This window comes from Blennius ocellaris, assembly GCF_963422515.1.
Source record: "Blennius ocellaris genome assembly, chromosome: 18".
NCBI classification, from domain to species: Eukaryota; Metazoa; Chordata; class Actinopteri; order Blenniiformes; family Blenniidae; genus Blennius; species Blennius ocellaris.
Window position 1 is genome coordinate 14,476,012 of NC_137667.1, and position 25,695 is coordinate 14,501,706.

At 41.9% G+C, this 25,695-nt stretch overlaps 1 protein-coding gene across 3 annotated transcripts in view; it reads left to right on the forward strand.

Annotated features, from left to right (window-relative positions):
• Positions 1–25,695, forward strand: part of sash1a (SAM and SH3 domain containing 1a) — a gene marked incomplete at its 5' end in the record, with an annotated part of 145,736 nt that overhangs the window by 79,738 nt on the left and 40,303 nt on the right. Inside the window, one exon of one of the 3 annotated variants that reach the window (XM_080514284.1) lies at positions 19,303–19,858. The exons of the other annotated variants lie outside the window; for them this stretch is intronic. Within the exon in view, the coding sequence (XP_080370410.1) occupies positions 19,751–19,858 (108 nt within the window). Of the gene's footprint in view, positions 1–19,302; positions 19,859–25,695 lie in introns of those variants that run through there. 3 annotated transcript variants of the gene reach the window in all.

Genomic DNA, 25,695 nt, shown 5'->3' on the forward strand with positions numbered 1-25,695 from the left:
GGGCAGATTATAGACAGACGACTCCTCTCTTTTAGTCAACTGGATCACTTTAAGTGTGTATGTCGAGGAGTCTGTCTTATTTTTAGCACAGTGAACATTTAGGTGTGTCTAGGTGGAGCCCAGCATTGTTCACAGGAAAGCACCTTCAAGAGGAGCGAGCCAGACTATTCATAATAGCAGAGACGCTGCATGTGCGTGGAACAAGACAGCAAGAACAAAAGAGACGAGAGGAAAGGGGAGTGCACTATCAGAGGAAGGCCAGGCCAATGCAGTTTTGAAACAAGCAAGAAATTCGAGACTTGTTGAAACATTTCTGGATTGAAGAAGGAGAAAGGGAACATGTGGAGTGAAGGATAAGATCCCTCCCCCTGCCTGATGTGAGAACCGTTGACTATCCTATAGCTCACCCTCCCTGCTTTCTCCTCCTCCCGGCGTCCCATGTGAGCAGCAGCCCGATGACTGGACCTCTCTATGTCTCCGCTGTGCTGACGCTTTGCTGCGCTCCGGCAGACATGCATTGTTCTCTACTGTACACCACTTGTTGCTCCCCTTCTCAGTGAGTTAGTCTGTGTTCGCTCTGCAGAAAGACTGAGTGCAACAGACCCGACTGCCTCGCGGTGAGTACTGGCATTTTAATTATGGGGAACGCTGTCATTCATTTCTTTGATTCGTCGCAGGTTTGACACAATGTTTCCGTGTTTGGTCAACTTGAGCTGATGTGTCGAATGAAACACCTTGAAACTTAGAGTTGTCGCTCTGAGTAGTTTTTCTACAGGACCTTTTGTTCTGAGCACATTGGAGAAAGAACCCTCCAGTACTGAAAGCCTTTCTGACCTCATCTCTCATTTCTCAGTGCTGCTCCCGTTTTTGCTGACTCACTCTATTAACTTAATTCAAAGGGCTTCATGATGTGTGGGTGTGCGTTATGTACATGTGGTCACCATTGTGTACAATCTTTGGAGCTCTCCTTCATAATTACATCTCTGTTCTCCTCCATTCCAGCGTGTACTGAATGTGTACAGTGGCGTAGTTTATTTCTCATGTGTTTCTGTGTGAATGTGGGACTTGAGAGAAAACCAAGGGAGAAAAGACTATATGCTTGCTGACATACAGCTGTTACTCACTGTTTGTCTTCATTCTCTGAGGTTCTTATTGATTGTTTTTATCCTATCTTCTCACTGAACAAGACCAAGAGGCTCATGACTGGTCAAGACCCCCAGTAAATAAGACTGCTAAATATCAACAGCAAATCTTCTGCAAGAAGTCGGTCATTGATTTGGTTTGTCGCCAAATACACACACAGGAGAGCGCACACAATCGGGCCTTGTCGTCTAGAGGAACTCCATTGTTTGCTGTGCGTAATTGTTTGTATGTGTCTCAAGGCCTTGTCCAAGAGGTCTTTGACAATGAAGTCTGCCACCATGGGGATGTGGATTATATATCCCCCTCCGTACCTCGCTCCCTCTGCTTTTCCTGTCCACCCCCCACCCACCCCCCCAGCCCCCTCTTTCACATCTGGATCTCCACACAGCTGACAAGGAACAAGGGAACGGATGGAAGGAGGTGGATCGGGGGGGGGGAGATAGAAATTGGAGGAAGGGGAGTTTTACTGAGGCCAAAGTTCCCCTGGTAAACTTCCCTGCTTGCAGGAAGAACAAATGTCATATTGTCATTATGAATGCCTTCAAAGGAAACACTGTGGACACTGTTCTCACACATTGAACTCCTCTCTGTGCACATATATAGATGCATGCAGAACAGAATCATGGATGCACATATGGATGAGACTGTGAAGCCAATATCAGACCTGCTGAGCTGATTCATAAGCTCATGGAGTGCGTAGCTCAGAGGGGGAAAAGTGTTGGCACTCAATGAAGAGCTTTAACTTTAGTTTGTCTGGGGTTTTCAATGGGCAGGCACTCTTGTGACTGATTACCTTCAAAGGGACAAGGTCGCGTACCATACCAACAGGTGTGTGTCAGCATCATTAGAATGAACTCACAGCCATGGCAGTGTGGATGGATGCCTAGTTGAAGCCGCCTCCACATCTGCTTCTGAGGTTTTCATGCAGCACTCAAGAGCTGTGGACTTTGGGGGTGGTGATGATTGGGACAGTGATAAAACACCACATTTCATTTCCTCCACCGCCTCCCATGAATTGTTTGACTTTGCAGTTTCTGCCATATGTGCATGTGTTATTCAGCCATCTCCCTCTGTCGGTGCAGCTGGTCTGAGCCCGTGTGTGTGCGTGCATTTACTTTTCAGTTTATGTCTGGCTGCGGAGCTAAGCCTGCGTCTTTGTGTGACGAATGGGCCAGAAGTGATGATGTTACAGTGCAGGTGGCATGAGTGTTGTTGAGGTCACTGCTGAATAGCCTCTCTTTGTCATGTGATGTATTTACTTCTCTTGTAAAAAGCCTTGTAAAAGATTGGTTTTGACTTTTAATAACCTGCATTGCACTACTGTGATGGGCAGTTTTGAAACTAATTCCTATGCTGTTTGGAGGGACCTTAATGGGGTCAGCCAAGTTGGAGGGTCTTACATTACATCAGTTCACTGCTAAGTAGAGTGACGGCTACGGCTCGTGAGGTGTTGTCATTTGGCACAACAAGCAGTGTACTGTACCGAGTATGTGCGCCAGCAAACACATCACAGCACAGAGGAGTGAAATGTGTGCAGCTGGGTTAGAAAGCTCTGGTTTGTTTTGGTCCGAGCAAAAGTATTCACTCAGCATGTGTCACTAGTTTGCACAACAATGATTCTCTCAGTGGTGGATCAAGACCAGGATGACTACTGGTGACAGAAACCTCTACAATGGGAACTCTGATGTATAATCAAACCTAGATAAATGTTAGCCTTGCACACAAACCTTGAATTTAAAATACCCACATTCATACACAGTACTTAATCTATTTTTCAACATTCATCTCTTAACGGGGCAGGACCACACAGGATACTACTATAATTTGCTATATTTGTTATGTAAGGAACTAGTCCTTCAAGGGGACAATATACAGAGACACCAATTACCCTCAAGCACATACTATGGTAGAATATTTCCGAATGCACATGAAGAACATGCAAACAGAGGGTATTCTCGGTGTGTGGCAACAATGACAACCACTTTCATCCTTTGGTTTGATTTTATTTTAGAGGAGGTTCTGAGCTGCACCTTCAGCTCATCTTTTCCTCATTTTTGATCTGCGACCTGCACTCTCTTTTGTATTTCCTCTTTTATCTCAAAACATGCATTTCCATTACCTCAAATCAGAGTCTCTGCAGGGGAGATTAAAGCGTCTGAGAGAGGGGTCAGATAAATGCTAATGTCATACAGACTGCAAGAAGAAATATCCATATGTGTGCATTTGCAAATATGAAAACTACACATGTACCTTGTACCACATTGAAAGGAGAAAGAGTTGTAGTACAGTATATTTGTCCTCATGTTTAACATCTGCAATGCCACAACTCTCGTTTGTAGTCCCATCATGAACAATTTCATGAGCTCTCCGACCAACTAAAATTCATCGCAGCAGCTGGTAACAATTACACAGGCACTCATTCCCTTGGTAAACATTGCTGAGGCATATTTAAATCTGGGTTACAAGCATATTTTTTTTTCATACATACAAACAGTGGCATTAGGGATTGTTTTGTGAGCCAAGGCATTTTATGTCAAGACACAAAAAGTGAACATGACTAGTCAGCTTTAGCTGGATTAGAGGCAAGTGTTGAAGTAATCTGCTCCTGACTGCTCATGTTTGCATCTTCATTTCAGTCTTATATTGAACTGAGTTTTGGCAAGTGCAGTATATGCAAAATGTTGTAAGAATTTTAAAAAGACTTAAAAAATGTTGCTGAAAGCAATCTTGTGAAATGATCATTAAAAAGCCTTTTTTTAAATGTTTTTTTTATTGTTTTTAATTTTACATGGGGTTTTTTTTTCTATGTGTGCATACGTGTGATCACTCGAAATATTCTTCCGGCAGTCAGATTGTTTCTCATATGGACTTCCACAGGCTGAGGCAGAGTATGTGTGAGTTATATTTCTCAATGTTGAATTCTTAATTTTAATGATAATTCTGTAGTCTGGAATAGATTTGTCATCTTCTGATGCTCGTATAACAAAGCATCAATGTATATATTAAATGTTTATTAAATGTTGCCTATGCCTTAGCATAGGCAAACATGCAGTATGCTTGACATACTGGTGCAATGTGCTCCACGTCACATTAGTTAATATATCACAATCCCCAACACCAATAACTCTGGATACATTAAATAATTGACTGTGGCTTTGTGGTTACCACAGAAGAAGACTTTTAAAAATAAAGTCTATTTTGAAACAAGTCAGGGGCCAGGTAAAATCCAAGTTTTCAGCATGTCACAGGTTACACATCATGTTGAGATGAGAGGATTACAGCTATTATTGGCAAAAAGAGAACATTCCCTGATTCAAGCCTGACTCTGTGTCTGGATACAAAGAGCTCTGATTACTGCTGGCACTGCCGCCTCACTTCCCAGGATTTCAAGCACTGACTGTCACAGCAGGGGGAACAGGAAAGGATATAGGAACACACAGAGACATGTATGTACCAATACAAAAGCACATCAAATCAAATGATGAGCTCTTCATAGATTAATCTGCTACTTTACTTCAAGTAGTTTCATTTTTGTGTGTATAGAATTGCATACTTCCTGTGTGTGGAGCTCATCTGTGTTAACTAAATATGTTTTAGCTTATGTGGCGAATAGCTAATATGACAACATTAGCCACATTTCTTTCTTTCTTTCTTTTTTTATTGCATGGTGCTGTGTCAAACATTAGCCTTTTGTGAACATGTCAATAAAATCTGATGAGCTTGCTCAACACCATACAGGCTTTTTTCTTGTTAGTGTTGCCGGTGGCAACGGGCTTGGCCAGGATCAGTGGTGAAGTCAGCATTGATGTACGAGCGTTGGAGTGTGAAGGGTGACCTCAACAGAGGGGAAGTCCTGTGGGACTCATATCAGCTGCAGCCAGCATTCACTTTTAGGATTTTCTCACACTCTGTATCTGTACTAATAAGTAAAGCTTCGCCGAGCAGCCGCCCCTACTTCCTTTGTCTGGTGCTTCACCGGCATCACAAATCATGAGTGTGCAAAACGACCGAGGCCTCTGACATGCAAAGTCACACTCGCCACATGTTCACCAAAGGGCTGGGGATAGTTTGAGACTGAGTTTTTCAAGCTATGATTGAAACAGTTTGTGTTATTTCCATTTCATGCTTTGCACTGTTAGATAGATCATGTAGTTGTACTTATAAGCTAGAACTCCAATTAACTCATTTAGTTCATTTCAATTACTTTTAGCCACCATAACACTAACATCCTTGGTAAGTATTTTTATTTAAAAAACATCTCCGCAAGAAATCTGTTTGAACTTACAGACTTTGTATGAGGCAACAATGTGCAATATGTGTTTTAATAGGTCCTTATATAGATTACCCATCATTCATTGTTGGACATACGACATCACAAATTCTGACCATCTCTGGACAATAAAAAGATGACAGCTTTATGTATTTTCATGAAAGCTGGCTGTCATGTTTAGTAATTATTCTTGAAGTGGCAGTAAATGGAAGGAAGCCAGTAATGAGTGCACACAGCACACATTTCTAAACCTCAAGTCTTTTTATTTCTTCCTGAGCTGCATGGTCATATTTGGACTTGTACATTTTGATGAATCATATTCAGCATAACTAATATTTATCTGTGGGCAAGTAAGTGTACCTCCTAAATCCAGGAGTGCAACGAAACATTCTGTATGCTGCAATTAAAATTATGCCCTTTACAAGTGAATGGATTCCTGGAAGCGAAGCCATTTGTGATGCTAGTCAGTCTGAGGATTTTGGCATCTGGCACATGTGTTCTGTGGCTTTTTCCAGTGGGTTGCACAGGCATTTCTGTTCACGGTGAACAATGTTGTTGGCAACCGTGTATATTTGCTGATATTTGAACACATTAGTTTGAGAGTTGTTGTTTTTTTTATATACACAACAGCTTCAGTGCTGTGGTGATGGACATGGTTCATCCACCCACCCCAGAATGGCTGACCTGTCCAGGTTGGCAGAGGGTCAATCCAGGATTCAAGAAGCAGTAAATCCACAAATGAATGGCTGCCTCTTCCTCGGACAGCTGTGCCATGACTGGAAAAAAATAATGCTACTTCCAACAAACACTTCCATGGATACAGATCAGGAATGTGTGTACTGGTAATTATTAGCACAGTGTGTCTGTTCATTTGCAAGCACATGTGTGCTATCATGTGCACAAACCTGTTGTTTAAGCCGGCACCACTCAATCCGAAGGGAATTGTGCTTTTGCTTCAGACTGATGTCTCACTCATGGGTCTGCATTGAGTAGCTGGTATGCAATTAAAATTTGGTAAAGATAAATCTGAAAAAATATTCTAAATGTAAAGGAATGCTTGTTTCAGTTTACTGTCCCGTTTGGATTGCATCTGTTAATTTGATATGTCTTTCCGACGAAGTGACTGCTTCCTCTGGGGGGGGGAAACAAACACATTATTTGTATTAACAGTTCAGTGGGAAAAGCAAACTTCTGTTCTTGTCAGAAATTGCCCTATCACATGCTGCATGTCACACTGATGTCTCACATTCAATGTTACTGTCAGGCTTTGACTCCATGAGGGATTACATGTATTATCTGTGCCTTTCCCCAGGGGGAGCTGTTACTCCAGATGTGGAGAGTAAATTCCCTGCCCTGTCCTGCCCCCTGGCCCCATACCAATTTAGAAACTTTTTCCTGTCTTCAATATCTGCCACTTGTTTCTAATTACTTGCCTTTTGCCGATCTTTTACTGTCTAGTTTCACCCTCCGTTCTCCAAAAAGATCCCAACTTTTGTAGAGTTCGGGTGTTGTAAAGTTCCCCACCTTTTCTTATTGCCATTACATCATTGCCAAAAACCAGGCCACAGCTGAAAAACATGTTTCCACCACATGCGGCATGCCCATGTCCTTCTCATGCCAGTCATTTTCATGCATAAACAGACTGAATCAGAAGTCTACTTGAGGTTATGACTGAGCCAAAGTCTGGACACAAGTAAGGCAGATTTTATTCCAGCCCCAGTGACATTTCCCTGTAAGGCAGTGCAAAGTGAAGTGGATTATTGAGTCTGTGCGCTCCATACCTATATCCCTGCAATCTTGTTGAGCTTCAGTGGACGGTGAGTAAATGTGTTTCTGGTATACAATTAATGGATAGTAGCATCAGGGATCATGTTGAAACTGAACAAATGTTTTCGGGCTTTTTGTTGCTGCATAGTGGCTGAGAATCAGAGGTTTGAAATAAATCATCCTGTTGGTGCATAGTTGCTTTAAAATCCTCTTTTTAGTCACGACATTTACAAAGCGACTGGTCAGAAGTAGAAAAATAACTTACTGTACATGTCTATGTACATGTGGCTATTATAATGCACTAGATACATTGTTCGAGAAAAATCTACATATAAAATTACTAACACACACACACACACACACACACACACACACACACACACACACACACACCCTTCACTCGCAAGATCCGCCGCATTAAATCTGAATTTGTTTTTTATGTCCTCCTCAGACCTGATGCAGGAGGCAGTATTTTGAAATCTCAAGACTTAGTTTTACACACCATATGTACTTTGGTAGTTTTCTGCTGCGGGATCATCTGGAGCAGATCAATTTCCAGCTGTCCCTCAATAATTCCCAGACTCTGACACAGTAAAGGGGTGGAAAAGAAGGTCTGCAAAGAGAAAATAGAAGAAAAGAAATGACAAAATCCCACGTTTTTCTGTTTGTTGTGTGTGACAGACTTATGACTATTAACTCAGAATGTCTTTCTTTTGATCCCAGTTTGATGTGTCTGCCTCGTTTTATTGTCATGTTGGCCTCAGTCTCATTTTAAGGAAGTTTTACTCCTTCGAAAACCATTGCCCTAATTTTCTACAGTAACATTGCACAGTTGTTGATGCTTCGGTTTAGAGGTTGTTAGGGAGCTGCATAGTTTACAAACCCTGGTATTCTTTTTGAGGGGAGTCGTGCCAGTGAATGATGGATTTATGCTATGTTAATGTTTTTGATAGCAGGGAGATTGAAGAAGCCTGGAGAAGAAAGGTAAATACCACCGTGGCCTCGGCTAAATGCCAGCTTTCCACTGCAATATATGGATCTTTGTTTGGCCAGCATGGACCCGGCACCGAGCCCTGCAGCACAAAACTTCTGAGCCAACGCAGGCCTCCTGTGAACGTGTTTATTTGTGTGTGTTTGGGTGTCCTGCGGGGCCCTCATCATCCTGACTGTCCATATTCTCCACTCTGCAGGAGCAGGGTTTGTTCTCAAACACTGGCAAGGCTTTTTCACATTGTAGCAGGAAACAGGTTCTCTATTGATAATCAATTCAAGTGTTTTATAAGAAGAAGAAAAAACAACTACCCTTGAGTCAGGTATCGAATGTGTCTTTTCAATTCGCAGGGATTATTTTTACTTGGCAATAAACTAATTGACAGGAAAAATGCTCTATTTTTTACTTGCTATGTACCTTTTAAAACCCACCTGACCACTAGAAGCTACTCAAATACAGACTGTACTGTTTACTAATGTGTCTTTGCTCGACACACTCCCATCTGCAGCCCAGACCATGTTTTACCCAACATGAACTTAATCTCAGCGGGTCAATTAACCTTTGTGCCGCTTCTGGTCCCACTGAGATGTCTTGGCTCCAGAGAAGCTGCGCTCTTCCAGGAGAGCGAGGGGAGCCAGTGGATCAGGCTCTTCACTGGCTGGCCTCTCACCCAGACTGGAAGGACAATGATTAATCCCACAAAGCTAATGACCACCAACTGCTCCATTTGTTTAATTTATCAGCTTGGGAGTGAGGTTTGTTTGTTTGTTTGTTGTTGTTGTTGCACATGGTAGCATGTCGGCTCAGGCCCCACACTGATAAGATCTGTGGGGGCATGGATAACAGAGGCCGGTGAGGAATCGAGTCAGTGAGTCAGTAAGGTGTGTTAATTAGGTCTGAGTGACCGTCTGGACCAGAGATTTCAGGCAGGACTCCCCACCAGCCCCGTAATGAGGTCTCGCCATGCTGAAGCAACCACCGCGACACCGTATGCCAAGCATTGTGTAATCACCATAGTTACCTCTCAGTCCAGTTTGGAGCTGGCTTATCACAGAGTGAAATCCTCCCATCGTCCATCATGATAGAGCTCAAATGTTTATATTTAAAGATTAAAAAAAAGAAAAAATCTATATTGATGACTTAAAGGTCTGGGATTGTAACTGCTGGCATGTACCACACTGCTGAGCTCTGACACCAAATGCTCTGATAGATTAATGGAGTTGTTTAGATATTATCGATTAATGCATTCTTGCTTCAGATTAATAATTTTGCCAAGTCACGCTGTTTCCCTTCAGACAACCTTCTTCCATTTTTGTATTTTGACACTATTTCGCATGGGTAAAGGTTAGCTTTCTTTGAATGAAACTGATATATGAAACACTTTTTTTTTTTAAACCATACGATGTTGGATTCAGCTGAAGACATGCAGATAAATATAGCAAATCAATATTGAATCTATCTGTATTGTTTGTGGGATCATTGTCACATAAATTGTTTTGCTGGTTTCACTGGTTTGACCATTCGCTTGTACGTCTCCACATAACCCCACCCTCCTGTAATTAGGAAAATATACAAGTTTGTGTTTTTGCGGTTTAACGCGGCCGCTGGTTTCATATTTTGTCAGTGTAAGCAGGATCCTCTGGGGTAAAATGGGGGGAAATTCCTGTGAAAGTGGAGGGCTACAGTGGTTGAGCTGAGCTTGCATTATGTTTGTGTGTTGTGTGGTTGAGCGCCGAGTAGAAAGCCAACCGGACACACACACACACACACACACACACACACACACACACACACACACACACACACACACACACACACACACACACACACGCACGCACACAGTATACCCTGAAAGCTTTGCTTGTTATTAACCGTTTAATTAGACAATGTAATAACCATGTGTATTTTTTAATATCAAAAACATGAAATGTTTTCACATTCCCATACATTTTCAAAATGGACTGTGTAACTTATTGAGGCATTGATGAAACCACACAACTGGTGTTCGAGCCTTAGGGAGGGAATACATAAAGGTTGTGCTATGATGTTGGCTTATGGTATATTTTGAAATATTTGTATTAGATTTTCTGTCGATTTCTCATTAATTTAGCTACTTTTATAGATTTTCTTCATTGAATTGTTTTGTACTTTATTCAAATTGTCCTTCGTTTTTTAACTTTTCACAGAATCCTCTCCCCTTTCCATCTGCAGTGCAGAATGAGACGTAAATATAGAATTTATTCTGTGCTCCTGCAGATACATCTCAGCCACATTTCATTACCTGTTTAACTCACCCTGAAGTGTCTGCTGACACTGGAGTTACCTGAATGAAGCTATGACTGCCTGTCTTTGGCAGGTTATCTAAAAATGGATTTGGGTTTAGTTCCGCGTGCGGGAGCCTTGTGTCTATATAATTACATTTTAATATAATAACGGTTGTCTTCAGTTGAATAGATTGTTTATGTGAAACAGGCAAAATCTGGAACATTTTTTCCCTTTTGCCTCATGAAGCTGAATAATAGCTTTGGAAAATGATTCATCATCACTGGCACAGTACCTCCCAATACCTTTAACACTATGACTTTAAACAGCGCTGAGCAATCAGTCACATGCTTGTGCTGAAAATCCCTCTTCACTGAGGTTTTGCTATGCATCCACCGCTGCAAGTTAGAAGAATCTTTTTTTGCGTGTCAGCAAGGCTGTTTATTTGCCTGTAATGTGCAAACGGGCAAATGCGTGTGTGACAAATCATGTGTCACAAGTCGTGCATGAAATATATGATGGCTGCGTGAATACTGACAGTAATTATAGAAAGCTGTACCACAGCAGCCCGGCGCTGGCTGAGCAACAGGTTATTATAACATATAATACATAACCAAATGTCGGTCTGCAGTATTTTGCCGCTAGTGTACAATATGATATGAAGCTGTATATCCTCATGAAACATAGTCCGGAGTGTGTGTGTGTGTGTGTGTGTGTGTGTGTGTGTGTGTGTGTGTGTGTGTGTGTGTGTGTGTGTTTTTTTCCCAACAATATATCAATTTTGCAGCAATTCATTTTGCAGTTTGCTTCAGTTTCACTGCTCAATGTGTATCAGTGTTTGTTTGTGTGTTTTACAAGGATACCACATTTCACAAGACCCAGTCTATCTTTCTCAACATTCAGGACTTCTGTGTTTTTTCTGTCTTTAAAAATGAAAGAAACCCCTCTTACTTTTCACCTATTTCAAGACTTTACCCGTTAGACTTCTCTCTGTTTTGTGTCATGTCACAGAATTCTGATAAAACAACAGGTGAGAGTATTTAGGTGGAGAAACAAAGCAGAAACGGGCCCATATAATGTTTTATGGAGCCCTACTGGCTACTGTCTTACAGCATTAGCGTGAATGCAAGCAGCCCTATTTGGGCTTTAAAAGCCGGAGTATGTTCATGTTTCTCTGCATTTATTGGAGTTCTTTAAACCTGAAAGACACACTATATAACTGAGCTTTGGTTGAAACCACACTGCTTAATTACACAGTATGTTCACAGCACACGGGCTCATTAATGACATCGAGGCCAAGCCAATTTTTTATTTATTTATTTATTTACTGTACTTAGCTTTGGGGCTAACATATGGCAGGCTGGCTTTCATAAAAGGGTGTGGAAGAATTTTATAGACAGTTCAGTGTCCTGCTTCAGCCATGTGGTCTGTAAGGATACATATCAACAGCAGGGGGAAGCACTTTGTCCCACCTTGATGCCTACATTTAGATCTGTATGAGGGACTTAGAGGTAAACACAAGTGAAACATAGCTTTTTGAAAGGGTTTAGAAAAGTGAAAAAGAAAAATTCTAAATTAGATTCATTGGAATCCTGATAGCCATGACACTTATCATAAAACATTGCTACCAAAAAAGAGTGAAAATAATACCAAACATTTTTTGGGTGCTTTCAAGATTTGATTGAGAAACAAACATTTTTAAAGTCACATTGTGTAATTTTGTTTTTAGTCTTTCAGATTAAACTTTTTTGATTGGAGTACTGGAGCTCAAAAGACGCACCACCTGGTGGTCCAAAGTGGAATATCGAGGAGGGGCAACTCTGGAATATATTTTTTAACTCTCACTGATGTCTTTCACATTGCGACCGGTGTTTCTTCACATTCTGTTCATTAGCTTGACAGGACATGGTTAGCCACATCCACACATAGCGAGACTGTGATACCATATAGTTTGCGTGTTTTCCTGTAGATGAATGTTTTTTTTTCGAGTAGTCTGATTCCCTCCTGCAAAAAAGAAAAAAAAAAAGTTTGAAGATTGAGCACTTTATATAACACATAGGTGTGAATCGTCTGTCTGTGGCAAACTGGCAAGTGGTGACATACTGTATGTAGGTTGTAGTCCGACTTCACCCACAGTTCCAGCATCCCACAACACTAAGTTGAATAAAGCTGGAAATAGAATCATTGCATATTATGTCCAGTGTAAGGCTACTATCTTGAAAACCACAGCAGGATTATAACCTGTTTGGCCAAAAAGAGTGTTCTTATACTTTTCACATTCTGACCTATGGAACAGTGCTGTGTGTGTGTGTGTGTGTGTGTGTGTGTGTGTGTGTGTGTGTGTGTGTGTGTGTGTGTGTGTGTGTGTGTGTGTGTGTGTGTGTGTGTGTGTGTGTGTGTGTGTGTGTGTGTGTGTGTGTGGTTTTATGGTGACAGTATTTTGTCTGGGGAAAATTGCAGCTTCTGCTTTCACGAAAGTACGATACCGTTCTAAAACTGTACATCCAGTGCAGACCTTCAGTACACAGAGTGCGATGACATATTCGACATGAGCCGTCAGCCTGGCAGTGCCGCCCTGACACCAGCACAGCTGCCAGCCAAGTCGCATGACCTCCATCCACAGTGAGACCAACACATCTGCTCTGGCTGCACCCGCGGAGCCGCTCCAAACAAACAAGCAAGCAAACCACGTTCTTGTTATTTTCATTCACGCCTGTGGACACCAGGCTGACAAAGACGTAATTTGTTCCTTCTTCGCCGCTTCCTCCGATTCACACTCCCACCTGCACACATCCACCCGAGTTCAAATATGCCGACTGTGCACTCTGTTTAAGGACTCGTCGCCTTCCATGCAGGGCTGCTCGTGATATTATAAGCTCGCTTACATCCATAACAACATCTGTCCTTTCAGTCGGGCCTGATTGAAACGCCCTGAACTCAAAGCTTGCACACTTGCCTACACACAATGGTGTAACATAATCACCGACCACATGGTCACAGAGGCATGCACTGCATGGAGAATCCAGGAATTTGGGGCTTAGCAGAAATATGCTTTGTTTTTGCAATAATGCTATTTCAACACAAAGCACATGAAAGGGACCTGGAATTACTAATACGCCACTGAAAGGATGGATAAGAACTTGAAATAACAACTTTTGAGTGCTTGCAGTTGTGGGAGGCATAATTAAATAGAGACTGTATGCACATAGGCAAAGAGAGTCGACCAACACAAGACTGCTTCCGTACAAAGTGAATTTCACTTAATTGCATTAGATGAACTTAGAGCAAGTGTTTAGTTTGTTACCTTTGACAAAGAAAGTTTTGGGGAAAAGATTATGTTTTTGCCTGCGTGTATGTATTTTTTGTTTGTATGCATGTATGAATGTACATTTGTATTTTACCAACTTTTTGCAAAAACTCTTAACCTGAATTGCATGAAGAAGATATGCACTTTAATAGGTGCACAATGGTGTCAGAAGGTGGTATCCTGATTATTTTGCTATGCGATAATCATTCTGTAAGATGCAGACTTATTTGATTTGACAATAGCCCTTACGTCCTTGTTTGTCCTGACTAGCTGCTCCCTGTATGAGCTGTTTGTAGAAGTCTTGAGAGGATATATGGTGTAGCTCACAGCTGGCTATCATATGCACCTCATGACTCATGCTGACCTTCAGCTTGTTTTTTTGTGTGTATGTTTCTGTTTGTTGTCGTTCTCTGCATTCTCCCTGCTGCCCATGCATATCACTCTGCCTGCTTATCTCGCTCTCACTCAGTGGTCATCTTCTCTCTTTCTGCTTTTCTCTCCCCTTCCAGCCCAGTGGTAAGTCCTGTGTTGATTGTAGACGTTAATATTTTTCCAGGTTTCAAAGGGCCACCGGTGTTATGGTTGACCGCCCTCTGAAAAGTAATACGGAGAACACATAAACAGCGAGTGCCAGCTGATCATTATATGACTCCCTTAAAGCCTTGTTTTCAGTAGAAAGACCAGCATGTTGATTTAATTTAATGAGTTGCTTAGCTGGGGGAGGGGACCAAAGAAACAGTAATTAGTTGTCATGCTAATTGGGCTTGTGTGATAACTCCTACACAAGACTCAGCGGCGCGTGAAGCACTGAAGGGCTGATCTGCCTGCCGCCTCTTCACACACACACACAATTATTACACTTTGGGATAAATATAAGCACACAAATATGCACAAGGATAAATAGCAAGAACAATCGCTCACTTTCAGACCGATTCAAAGAAAAGGCCATAAAACCGCCGGGCCTTTGACCGGGGGAATTAATGATGTGAAAATCTTGATCCCAATTATTCACTATGAGAAAGCATGTCGAGGACTAAAGGATATCGGTTTTGGACTTCAGTCCAATTAGTTGATATGTGTGAGAAGGGTATAAAGCGGAAGAAAGGTGTCTGCATATTGAAAATGTAAAGGATCGGGACTGGAAAACACATCTGTCTGTAGGTGTGTCAACATAAGAGTATACATGAAGGTGTCAGTGTGTGTGGTCATGTAACATTCCTCCACCTTGCTGTCACTCTACCAGGTTGTTAATCACTCAGTACCCGTCTTGACTCCCAAAGGGGGTTATTTTTAAACCACGGGGTCACTGACCTCTCAGAAGGGTCACTCTCACTATCAGGGGAGGTCCGACCCTGTCGTGCCTTCATGTAATCTGCATTCTTTTTCTGCCTGTATTTCAAGTTTCTCCTCTGCGTCTGGACTGCTGTCTCTTTACACTGTGACCCCACCCTCATCACCTCATGCTTCTTCTTACATCCTCCTGCTATTCCCAACAGCACAGAGCTGGAAATAGAGACTGTGTTTTAATATGTGTCTTACTTCACAGATTATGCCTATTGTTGTAATGTCAGTGGTTAAGAAACTATTTGCAATGATCATGGTGGTCTCTAATGGGTGTGTTTATACATGCTACTTGGCTTTCTTATAATCTTGCTTCTTCACTTCCGTTGGAAAATGACACATTTGATACACTATAATCCAGGGCAAGTGCATTTATAGAAAATCTCCTGCCTTGACAGATGTTTTTCCCCGCAGCTGCCTGTGGGAACTTTGACATAGGTTATGAAAAGGACGTGGGAAAGTGATTAGTTGAATCTTTATAGATTTAATTTATTCTACCGTCTTCAGGAGTCGATCCTGCTCTCTTTTCAGTCCAACCAAATTTTATAGAGCACTAAACAAGAGTGAGCGGAAAAGTAACAAATAGTGTTGGCATGTTGACGAAGTTCTACCACTAAACGTGACTGACTTCATAATTAAGATTGGTATATTTATATCGAGCAGAACCTGACAGATATCCCAAATTCATGCCAACACTGACTATTTTATTGTTCCTCAACAGATTTGATGTTAATTCATTTTGTCTGCTTCGTCTCAATCTTGATGACGCTGCTTTTTCTGCTCATAAAATCACAAGGATCGGTATATATATTTATATATTTCGTCTGCGTGATAAGACAAAGAGACCATCAGTAACGATTAGAAACAACATTCTGGAAGGACTTGAAAGAAAAGATGAAAGACAATGGATGTGTCAAAGTCGCTACGACGCTGAAGAAAAGTCAGGAAAAGGTTAAGGTTTTTAAGTTTCTTACGAGTGTGTCAGCAGTTTATACTCATGACTTCATCCTTGTCATGAAAGCAAATCCTACAACCATGAAATAAGGTCCTGTTTTTACTGCAAAACCTATAGACGTGGGTAATTGGCTGCAGACGTATCTTTGGCTTGTTCACGAGCAGCACATTTTGTCCTGGTTCCTGACCAAATGTTCCCATTGAATCTCATCCAGGAATGCACTTGAAAGAAACTTTAGCATGGAGTGAATCTGCAATTAGAATCGGTTGAAACATGCAGGGAGTGACTCTCACTTCCTCTTGTCTGGCAGTCTTACACCTTGATTAGTGGTTCGTGTGAAAAGAAGTAAAGCAGGCAGCCACACACACACACACACACACACGCACACACACTAGCAGTGTTTGATGAGCATGTGCTCAATCAACAGGCTTCCTCTTCTCCTCATTAACAATTTGACCTCTTTGTTTGAGGCGGCCTATGTTGGGGGGGGGGGGGGGGGGGGGGTCACACTGTCTCGCATGTGGGTACAGTGCATTTATTAAAGGAGACTTTTGTATGTACGGACAGCGTATGAAACGCCTTCACATCACACTTGCATACCACAACATGGTCACCGCAGGGCACGAACAGATGAGAGCTGACGGACGGAGCAATGGCGTAATTGCACCGCGGACCGCTTGCTGCCGCCGCCACTCCGAGATTACAGATGTGATGTCGGCAGACCCCCGCACTGTCAACTTGACCCCGGACAAAGCTGCTCTTGTGTGCAAAGGGTGTTCTGTGTGTTTAGACTGCGAGCGGGATGGTGTTGAGCAGCTGTTGCTCATCCAAGGCCTATAAAAGTCATTCTTCACCTACACAAACCTTAAACCGCCATCCTGTGTGTGAAGGGAAGGCCAGGAGGGGCGTCCGAGAGGACACAATTGAACATCTGGCGTGTGGGAAAAGAACAAAGATGATTTCAAAATGTGTTTTGTTTTGCTGAAAGTTACTCCACTTAAGGCTAGACTGGAATATCTCTGTGGATTTCTTTATGATCTTAAACCGACCGTCTTGCTCTACAGAAGAACTATTATTAATGTTAATCCCTACACCTTTCTTCCTCCTTCTCATGAGAAGCCCCATAACCACTCCCTCAACAAACAATGGCTTTAAAATGAGGAACACAAAAATATAGTGCACACCTTGATCATATTTCAATTATTATGACAAACATATACGTACATGTGTGAAATTCTTGAGTCTGTTGATCCATAACTAATTGACCCAATGGCTGCGATCAGATAGCCTATTTGCTTGCGCTTCGGATTGAAACTTTATCTTTGCGGATTATTGTGTAACTGATGGCGTTATGCATGGTTCCACAAAAGGAATGTGGGGAGACATTTTTCCGAGTCTGCTCTCTTTCGGATGGTTATTTTTCTTCTTCTTGCATGTTCTGATTTGATGCGGTTGGTGTCTGACTTGGTAAACTGCGTGCAGGTAGTAATGCAGCGTCACTAAAACCACAGCAGAGGAAGCCAAGTGTGGAGCGATAAAACGTTTGGCGATTCTTTTTTTCCCATCTCTCCCAACGCTAAGCCTTTCTGGCTTGTGTCGTAGGGTCGGGCAGCTGTAGCCACTCTTGAGAAAATGTGGCGGAGACGACAAGAGGGAGAGCCAGAGATAGTTTCAGGACTCCTCCTCTCACAATGGAGAGGGCTGCTGGTGGGGCGTAACAATCGGCTGATCAGACAGGATAGATGGGCAATTTCATGCTTGTACATAAAGTGTTTCTCTCTATTCCACTTGTATTCAAATGACATCTGCAGCAATTGCAAACAGTGTTGTTCCACTGCAGGCCACCTGCTGTTTGTATTCTGTATGCATGTGTGCCAATCCTACAGAAACCCTAAATTCATCAGTTACAAGAAATAGATTGTTTTAAAGGTAGTTACAATTTAAAAAATGTGTTTTCTTGTCATCCGTTATGTTTTGCTTGGATTCATGCAGGCAAAGGGCACTGTGTGTGTGTCACCCCTGAAATATTTTTTTTCCCATGCTCTTTTTTTTTTGTTTTGTTTTTCTACACAATTGTGTGGAGAATGTGCTTTGTTCACAATCCCCATTCAAAACGGGCAGGGGAGATGTATTGGTGGAAAGCATGTCAGCATGAGATTAAATGAAGAAGAAAAAAAGTTCTGCACTGTTGCAACCAATGGAACCATTTGACTTTTTGAGAATATTCGGTGTCTCTACAAGTTTAAACCTGCCTATCTGTAACAAATACAGAAGTTGAACTGGTTGGGAATAATAATTGTCAAGTATAACTGCAGGTTTCAGTGACGGGAGAGAACAATTATTATTTCCTGTGAAAAACATGTTCAGAGGTCAAATATCCACATTGCTTTATTCACATCAGTCCCACTATTTATGTGGATTAATACAGATGATTGAGACATTAATCAGAAACAAATACTGCATATACAAGGCATGAGTACATTTATTTAGATGATTAGAAACTGGAACATTTTTCATTGCTATTGTAGAATATTTCGGGGTTTAAAAGAAATAATCTCTTACTTCTTGACATTATATAGAAATGTGAAAAATATCTTCATAAATATCTCTAAAAGGCTCAAAAGTACCCCGCTCCCCCCTACACTGGTGTCCTTTAGGTTATGGGTTATTTACAAAGACGTAGATTGAACCTGACTTTTATCACAAGTTTTATGTCCATGATTATAACAACAAATGTGATCTAACATAATCAGAGGGAAACAAACGAGCCTTGTCCAAGCTATTCCCATCTCACAACTCAGCACCACTTTAATTAACTTTGCATTCGGAGGTGAACTGAATCAGAAATATACTCAGCAATACAGACCAAACCAAAGGGCATGTTGAAAATAACAAAGGAACCGTAAAGACAAAACAGGGAGGACGACACGACTAAACAATTGATTGGGTGTAATTCTGCAGATGTTTGTTATCTCAATTCTTCCAGAATATTTGAAGAAACGTGTGACTCTTGAAAAGATGTGATGGAGCTGTGTGTGTGTGTGTGTGTGTGTGTGCGCGTGTGCGTGTGTGTGTGTGTGTGAGGGAGGGAGAGAGAGGGAGAGGGAGTGCGGTGAAGTGAGGGCGGGGGGAGGGCGCGCTGTTTGGAGGATTAGCTCTCTGTTCTCTCTCGCTCCACTTTTTTAATGTAAACACGCGCTCGTGTGGTCGGTTCGCAACTTTTGGCAGACTTTCTTCTTTTCTTTTCTTTTTTTTTTTGACGGTCATCGAGGAAGTTTAGTAACTTTTCGAAAACTTTTTTTTTTCCGCCCGCCTCGGACGACTTTTCCCTCACGGCGTGAGGTTTGGTTAAAACCCGAGCGCGGATCTGCGCGGTGCGGAGGGAGCAGGGAACCGCTCGGGGGGCTTTAAGATCGCTTGTGTGTCTACACAACACAAGGCCACCTGTCTTTATCTTTTTTTTTTTTTTTTTTAATATCCAAGTCGAGCAAACAACTCGCTGTGGGAGTTCCGTTAGCATGTCAGGACGCAAATTACGCTTTGGACTTTTAATCGTGCCAAGCAATGTTGGAACACTTCACCGGTGCGCCAAGGGCAACTTTCTGTAGGAGCAGCGTTGGCACGGATCTCTTGTTTACGACTGGGCCTCAGCCTGTGGCTTCGGACTCCAGCGTCATATAGATCTGACTTGAGTAAAGTCTTCCTAAACACACTATGGAGGGAGAGCAGGGGACCTGTGCGTCTTCAGAAGAGCCTCAGGGAGACGGCGCAGCCGCTTCCGACAGTTTTTCTCAGCTCTGGACGGACGTAATGGGGATGCTGGTAAGTTTTTTTTGGGTTGTTTTTTTTGGAGGGGGCTAACGAGGATTAGTGTCTGGCATGATCACAACAAACTGTGATTTTTCACCCTCATCTTCAAAGCTGACGGTGGTTTGCATACTGTGATTGTGCGCCAATGCAAATCACGCGCAGCGACACTTTGTGCGTCTTTAAAGGCCACAGTATTTGATCCAGTAGCTCTACTGGTGTCCTTCAGGTGTGCAAAGAGTGCTTAGGGCCCCGGACTGGATTGGAAGGATGGTACGTTTTGATGTGAAGATTTAACCCTTTGTAACGCATCTGTGTGTGTTTTATGTTGTGTGGCATTTACAATACTTCGCATTTAACTTTGACACAATGGTATTAATCCTCCGTTTTGTGTTTGTCAGTATCAAACATAGTTTAGGCTCCATGACAACATAGTTGCCATCAACATAGCGCATTTAAGATTCCGTGGAATAGTTTCTCAGAACAGAAATTATGTGGAATATTTGACTTGCAGTGCAATGTAGGGTTATGGTAGAATGGCAATGCTTTATTAATCCCAAAAGGAATTGTTTTATGACACGTTATTTTCCAATGTGTGTCAGCTTACCTCATTTGGTTTGTTTCTTTTTAACTTCTGTTAAATGTTTGCACTTTTTAAAAGCTTGTAAATCGGGAGGCATAATGATAACAACACATAATTTTACAGGATGTAGAGAGATGTGATTAATGCTGACCAAATCCATCGCAGCCACTTCCGGTTTGTTTTAGGCAAGATGTGTTGATTTGGTTGTGTGTGTGTGTGTGTGTGTGTGTGTGTGTGTGTGTGTGTGTGTGTGTGTGTGTGTGTGTGTGTGTGTGTGTCTCTCTCTCTCAGGTAAGAGACCATTTATCTGTATTTATTGCCCCTGATGCAAATTTGCTCATCTTTGTTGTTTTTTCCCTTTAAGAATCAACCATAAACATTATCGAAAGTTTTTATCCGTTTATCCTCAAAACATTTTTTTCATAAAGGTTCTTAAAACTTTATATTATATGTTTGAAATTTACAAAGATATTTATTGTAAAAAAAAAAAAAAAAAGTTATGTCACAATTAGTGGAGATTGTATGTTTGTCTGCAACTTTAAATTGGTAGATTCATCTAAATGTTGAACAAAATGACACCAAAATAAAATAAAAGGTTGAACTTTCCTGGTTTTATCAGTTGGTTAAATCAGGTAGAATTTAATTCTACAACAAAATGTAGATGCAAATTGTGCCTGTCAATCTGTTCAAAACTAATTACATTTTGTTTTAATGTTGCTTTAAATAGTTCAAATGGTAACAAAGCCATGTCTGCAGATTTAAGTCTCGACCAAATTGCCCTTTATAGTGAACTTTATGTGGACAATATGAGTTTTTTTTTTTTTTATCTTGAAGCACATTGTGAGACTGTATGAACAATGAACAGCATATTTTGGTTGTTTTATATATATATAAAAAGCATTGCTCTTTGACTTTCAATGGCTTTTGTTTTGCCGGTGATATGTGCCCTTTAAATTTCCAGCCTGCCTCATTCTCTGCGACCCACCATCTCTCGCTGTAACAAATCCCTTTGGTTTTGGGTCCCCACACGTGAGAACAGGCCTACATACCTCTCCAGATCCTTCCTGATAGAGATCTGGCTGACGTGCTTGCTCTACTTTATGTTTCAACACATAAACCAAACTTGAAAGCTGCTCCGTCTTCATACATGAGGGACACTACGGATAATGATTAAAACACTCAGCAAAGAGTTCATACTCATAATGTCATCGACAGTTGAACTTTCAGAGTGGGTTTTTGTCATGTTATGACTGGAAATCAAAGGCTACTTCTGTGTGCAGTGTTCCTCCGCGGGCATCCTGACTCTGAGGTTAACCAAACACACACACACACACACACACACACACACACACACACACACACACACACACACACACACACACACACACACACACACACACACACACACACACACACACACACACACACACACACACACACACACACACACACACACACACACACACACACACACACACACACACACACACACACACAGCTCGTGTAGCAGAATATGTTTAATATGAATACCTGAGAAGGCCAGTCATTTATTTGTGGTTGAGGCAGAGTAAGTAAACCTTCAGCTAATTAAAATTCAAAAGTAGTTTCGGAAAGTTGTGGCACACGAGGTATACCAGTTATAGGTTTGCAGATGTTCGCTTCTTGTTCGACTCACTTTCTGGAAAATTTTGGGTATTTTTATTTTAATTTTTTCTTCAGAGCTGCATTTTTTTAATTGACTGGCAATTAAAATAGTATGATCTGTTCCACCTATGCATTGTGCACACATGCAAAGATTTCCTCCTTTGTTAGGTCAAGGCTTTATGGAAATACTTTACGGGCCTGCAGAGAACCCTTCTCCTCTTATGTTGTTCTGCTGAGTGTGAGTGGAAGTTTCATCTCTAAACCAAAGGATGCAACGCTGCTCTCCAGACATGATTATTGATTGGGAGACGTGGTTGGATGAAAAGATCCTTTTAGAGACATGGATCACTCCCTATATAGGAGCAGCATATGCCTGGGTATTTTTCTGCTTTAAGCCACTTTGTATTCTTGCCAACGCAGTCTATAATAGCCTAATGTTTGTCTATTGTTGCCCAGCCGAAGTCTGCTCACTTCTCCTGTGCTCCCCCTCCCTGACCAGCCGCATTATTGAGGTCACACAGAGATCTGGCAGGTTTCCTCTGCTGGGATGGCAAAGCACTGTTCTGCTCGAGCCACGGATATCCTGAGGAAGCCCTCTGAAAAGAGTGAGCTGCGGCCCTTTGTCCTGCCGACCTCAACAGTCTCCCACTGTTGGCTGAACGCTGCAGGTTTAAGTCAGACATCTGTTGCTGCTGTGGAATCCTCTATTGCTCTACCTTTAACAGCGTTCAGGACAGCTGTGGTTGAGTAACACAACGTGTTACATCAGCAGTCTTTTATCCTTCTGTTTCTATTTTCTTTATGGTTCAATTTTAGTGTTACCTTGGTGAATCGCTGGGTGGAGTATAGGAACAATTACTTACAATGCCTCCCGTAATGACTTTCACAGAGCAATTTCATTTCATCCTTTTGGGGGTAATGTGTCCATGACTCATAGGTTTTTTTTTTCCAGTCAGTTATTGAGTCCCTTCAATACAAAGCATGGCTACAATACCACACAGTTCAAGCCAGTTGGTGGAGATTTCAATCTGCCACTCCAGTCCCTAGATCACGTAGCAAAGAGAAAGTGATCGCACTTCTGACGTTCTAACGTTACATCAGATGCACAGCCCCGTTGTAGACTGTTAACATTGTTCTTTCCTCCAGAGAGCCGGTCGTCACAAGGCCATCCCTACAACAATAGTTAATGCAATGTACACCACAATTCAACCCCGACGCAACTGAACCCGGAGTATGTTGAACAAAGGAATGTGAGCTGAAAGGAAAGTACAGAATAAACATGCGAGGATTGAAACCTCTTGTCTTTTTTTTTATTTTTTTTATTGTAGAGTTAGCAAACACGCACCTTCTTTGAGTCACTTTGCATCATGATGTGAAAAACGTAACGGAGTGTAACTCGATCGGCAGATTAGCTGTGCATCTTGGCTCAGATTCCCAAGCATGAATAGAAACTCGAGCCCAGTGCCGTGCGCGCTGGCTGTGGAATTTTTAATAACGCCACCAGAGATAGTTTTGACGGAGCGCCCTTCAACGATTCATTTTGGTGTCGGTTTTTACTTTAGCTTTGGATGGCATTCCAAGTCGAGATATATCTGTAAGTTATATTGTGAAAATAAAGATGGGAGTAAATGTGTGAAATGGCAATCCTCTGGAGCTACGAGAGCAGACTTGGTAAAATAAACATTAGTGGTGTTTGTAATTGTTTACAATTTTATACAGTATATTACTTCACAATATACCTTTTAGATCAACATAGGATGTTTTTTAATACGAGATGACAACTTCAACACTATTTTCTTCAAATACGTATGATTAATGCGAACAAATGATCAGGCTTCATCTGATTGGCCAGATGTGTTACCAATCAGAGCGATTATGCACAGTGCATTGAAACAGTTTATTGTTGTTCGGTGTATATTTTGATATCGCAGTAACTTTAAATTGGCTCTATATTTTGCAGTGCGAGATGGTATCCAGACAGTTCGAGGCTTTCTTTAAATGTGTATATGCTTGGATGTATTCAATAAGTGAGCCTCTCGAGTCTGTCTGTAATAGATTGTGGATTTTGGTTGTGATATGAAGGGGATAATCAATTGCGGCTCAGACTGAATAAGACAATGTTTATCTGTTGGTTGCTTTTGACAACATAAAAATAATATACATCACAGACCCGGCAGGTAACGAAGCAGAGGATGTATGTTAGTAGTAATGATGATCCCCAGAAAAAACAAGATGTGGAGCTTCAACACAGTAACTTGTCTTGTCTTCTCATCAAAGGGATGCTGCTCGATAATGACTTACTGAAAGTCTGCTGAGACCAACATTTGTGTCAGTACGAATGCTAGGAATTCCAGTCAGTTGACCAAAGGCAGCTGAGCCTTCAGACTGTGTCGGCTCCCATCTTCAAAACTTCTTTGCCATTGCACGTAAACCAAATGTGATACCAGAAGTATTTTTATTGCTCTCGTTCCCACTTCTGTATAACAGTAATACATTAATGTTACGCAAGTATAAACATCTCAGCTGTAATTGCATCACGCATTGCCAAAATAGAAATCTGCTCTTGTGCAATTCAAAGAAGTCAAAAGTTTTGAGAAAGGAGCAAGCCATGGTTCTTTTTCTAACAGACGAGGCTGAAGCTTCTCTCCTTTGAGTCACTCAAACTCTTAGAAGTGACGTGTAATAGTTGTGCTCCGTAAAGATGTGCTGTACATTGGGAGGCTTTCTCTTGATAGAAGAAACATTGTATTGAGCATGATGGCAAATTACACAATGGCATTATTTACTGGAAATCGACACAAATTCCCTCATGGTTTCACATTGGTGTAGGAGTTTTGTTGCTATTGTTCCAGTCAAAACAGGGAGTTGTCTTCCCTCTCAGCCAGGGTGGAGTGACTGTTGCGTCACCTAATTTTTATTTGAAACATTCATGAAGCTGGACGTGTGTCTAAATTATCCAAAGGAAGTGTTTTGCTGGGATAATCTACATGTAAATGTGATTGTTTACCTGTATCTGTTAACATGTGGCCTCAGGCTGATGTAGGTGAAGCTTTTCGGTTCCCACACTCCAGACGTTTCATTCTCTCACACCACAGCCGCTCCAACATCAGAGCACACAAATCATCACTTGTCTCGCTTCTTCTCGTTCCCTCCATCGCCACCCAGTTTCTAAACTGAATTTGTAGACCCCTGTCAGCTCTTTCACCTTTCACTCCCACGTTGACAGATTCTTTCTAAATGTGGACTAAGCGCCCGTTCAAGCGCTGACACACTTGATAAATCCAACGTGTTGAAAATGCCGTCGGTCTGCCCGTCCTGATTCTGCTCAGTCGCACGCTGGGATTCACAAAGAAGGTAGTTTCACCCTCGGCACATGCTCGTATGTGCTGTTGTGCAGTGGATATGCAGAACAGACCATGTGAAGTTTCACCTTACAAAGTCGGGGGGGGGGGGGGGGGGGGGGGGTCAGCTGTGCTCTGCGCCCGTGAGCTAATGTCACTGGAGAATTGGAGGAATCCCACCGATGTACATGCACACACACACACACACACGATTGGTTGTACACATGTGGAATCATCCTGTCAGAATGTGTCCGAGAACAGTGAACCATGTGCAGCTTTACCTG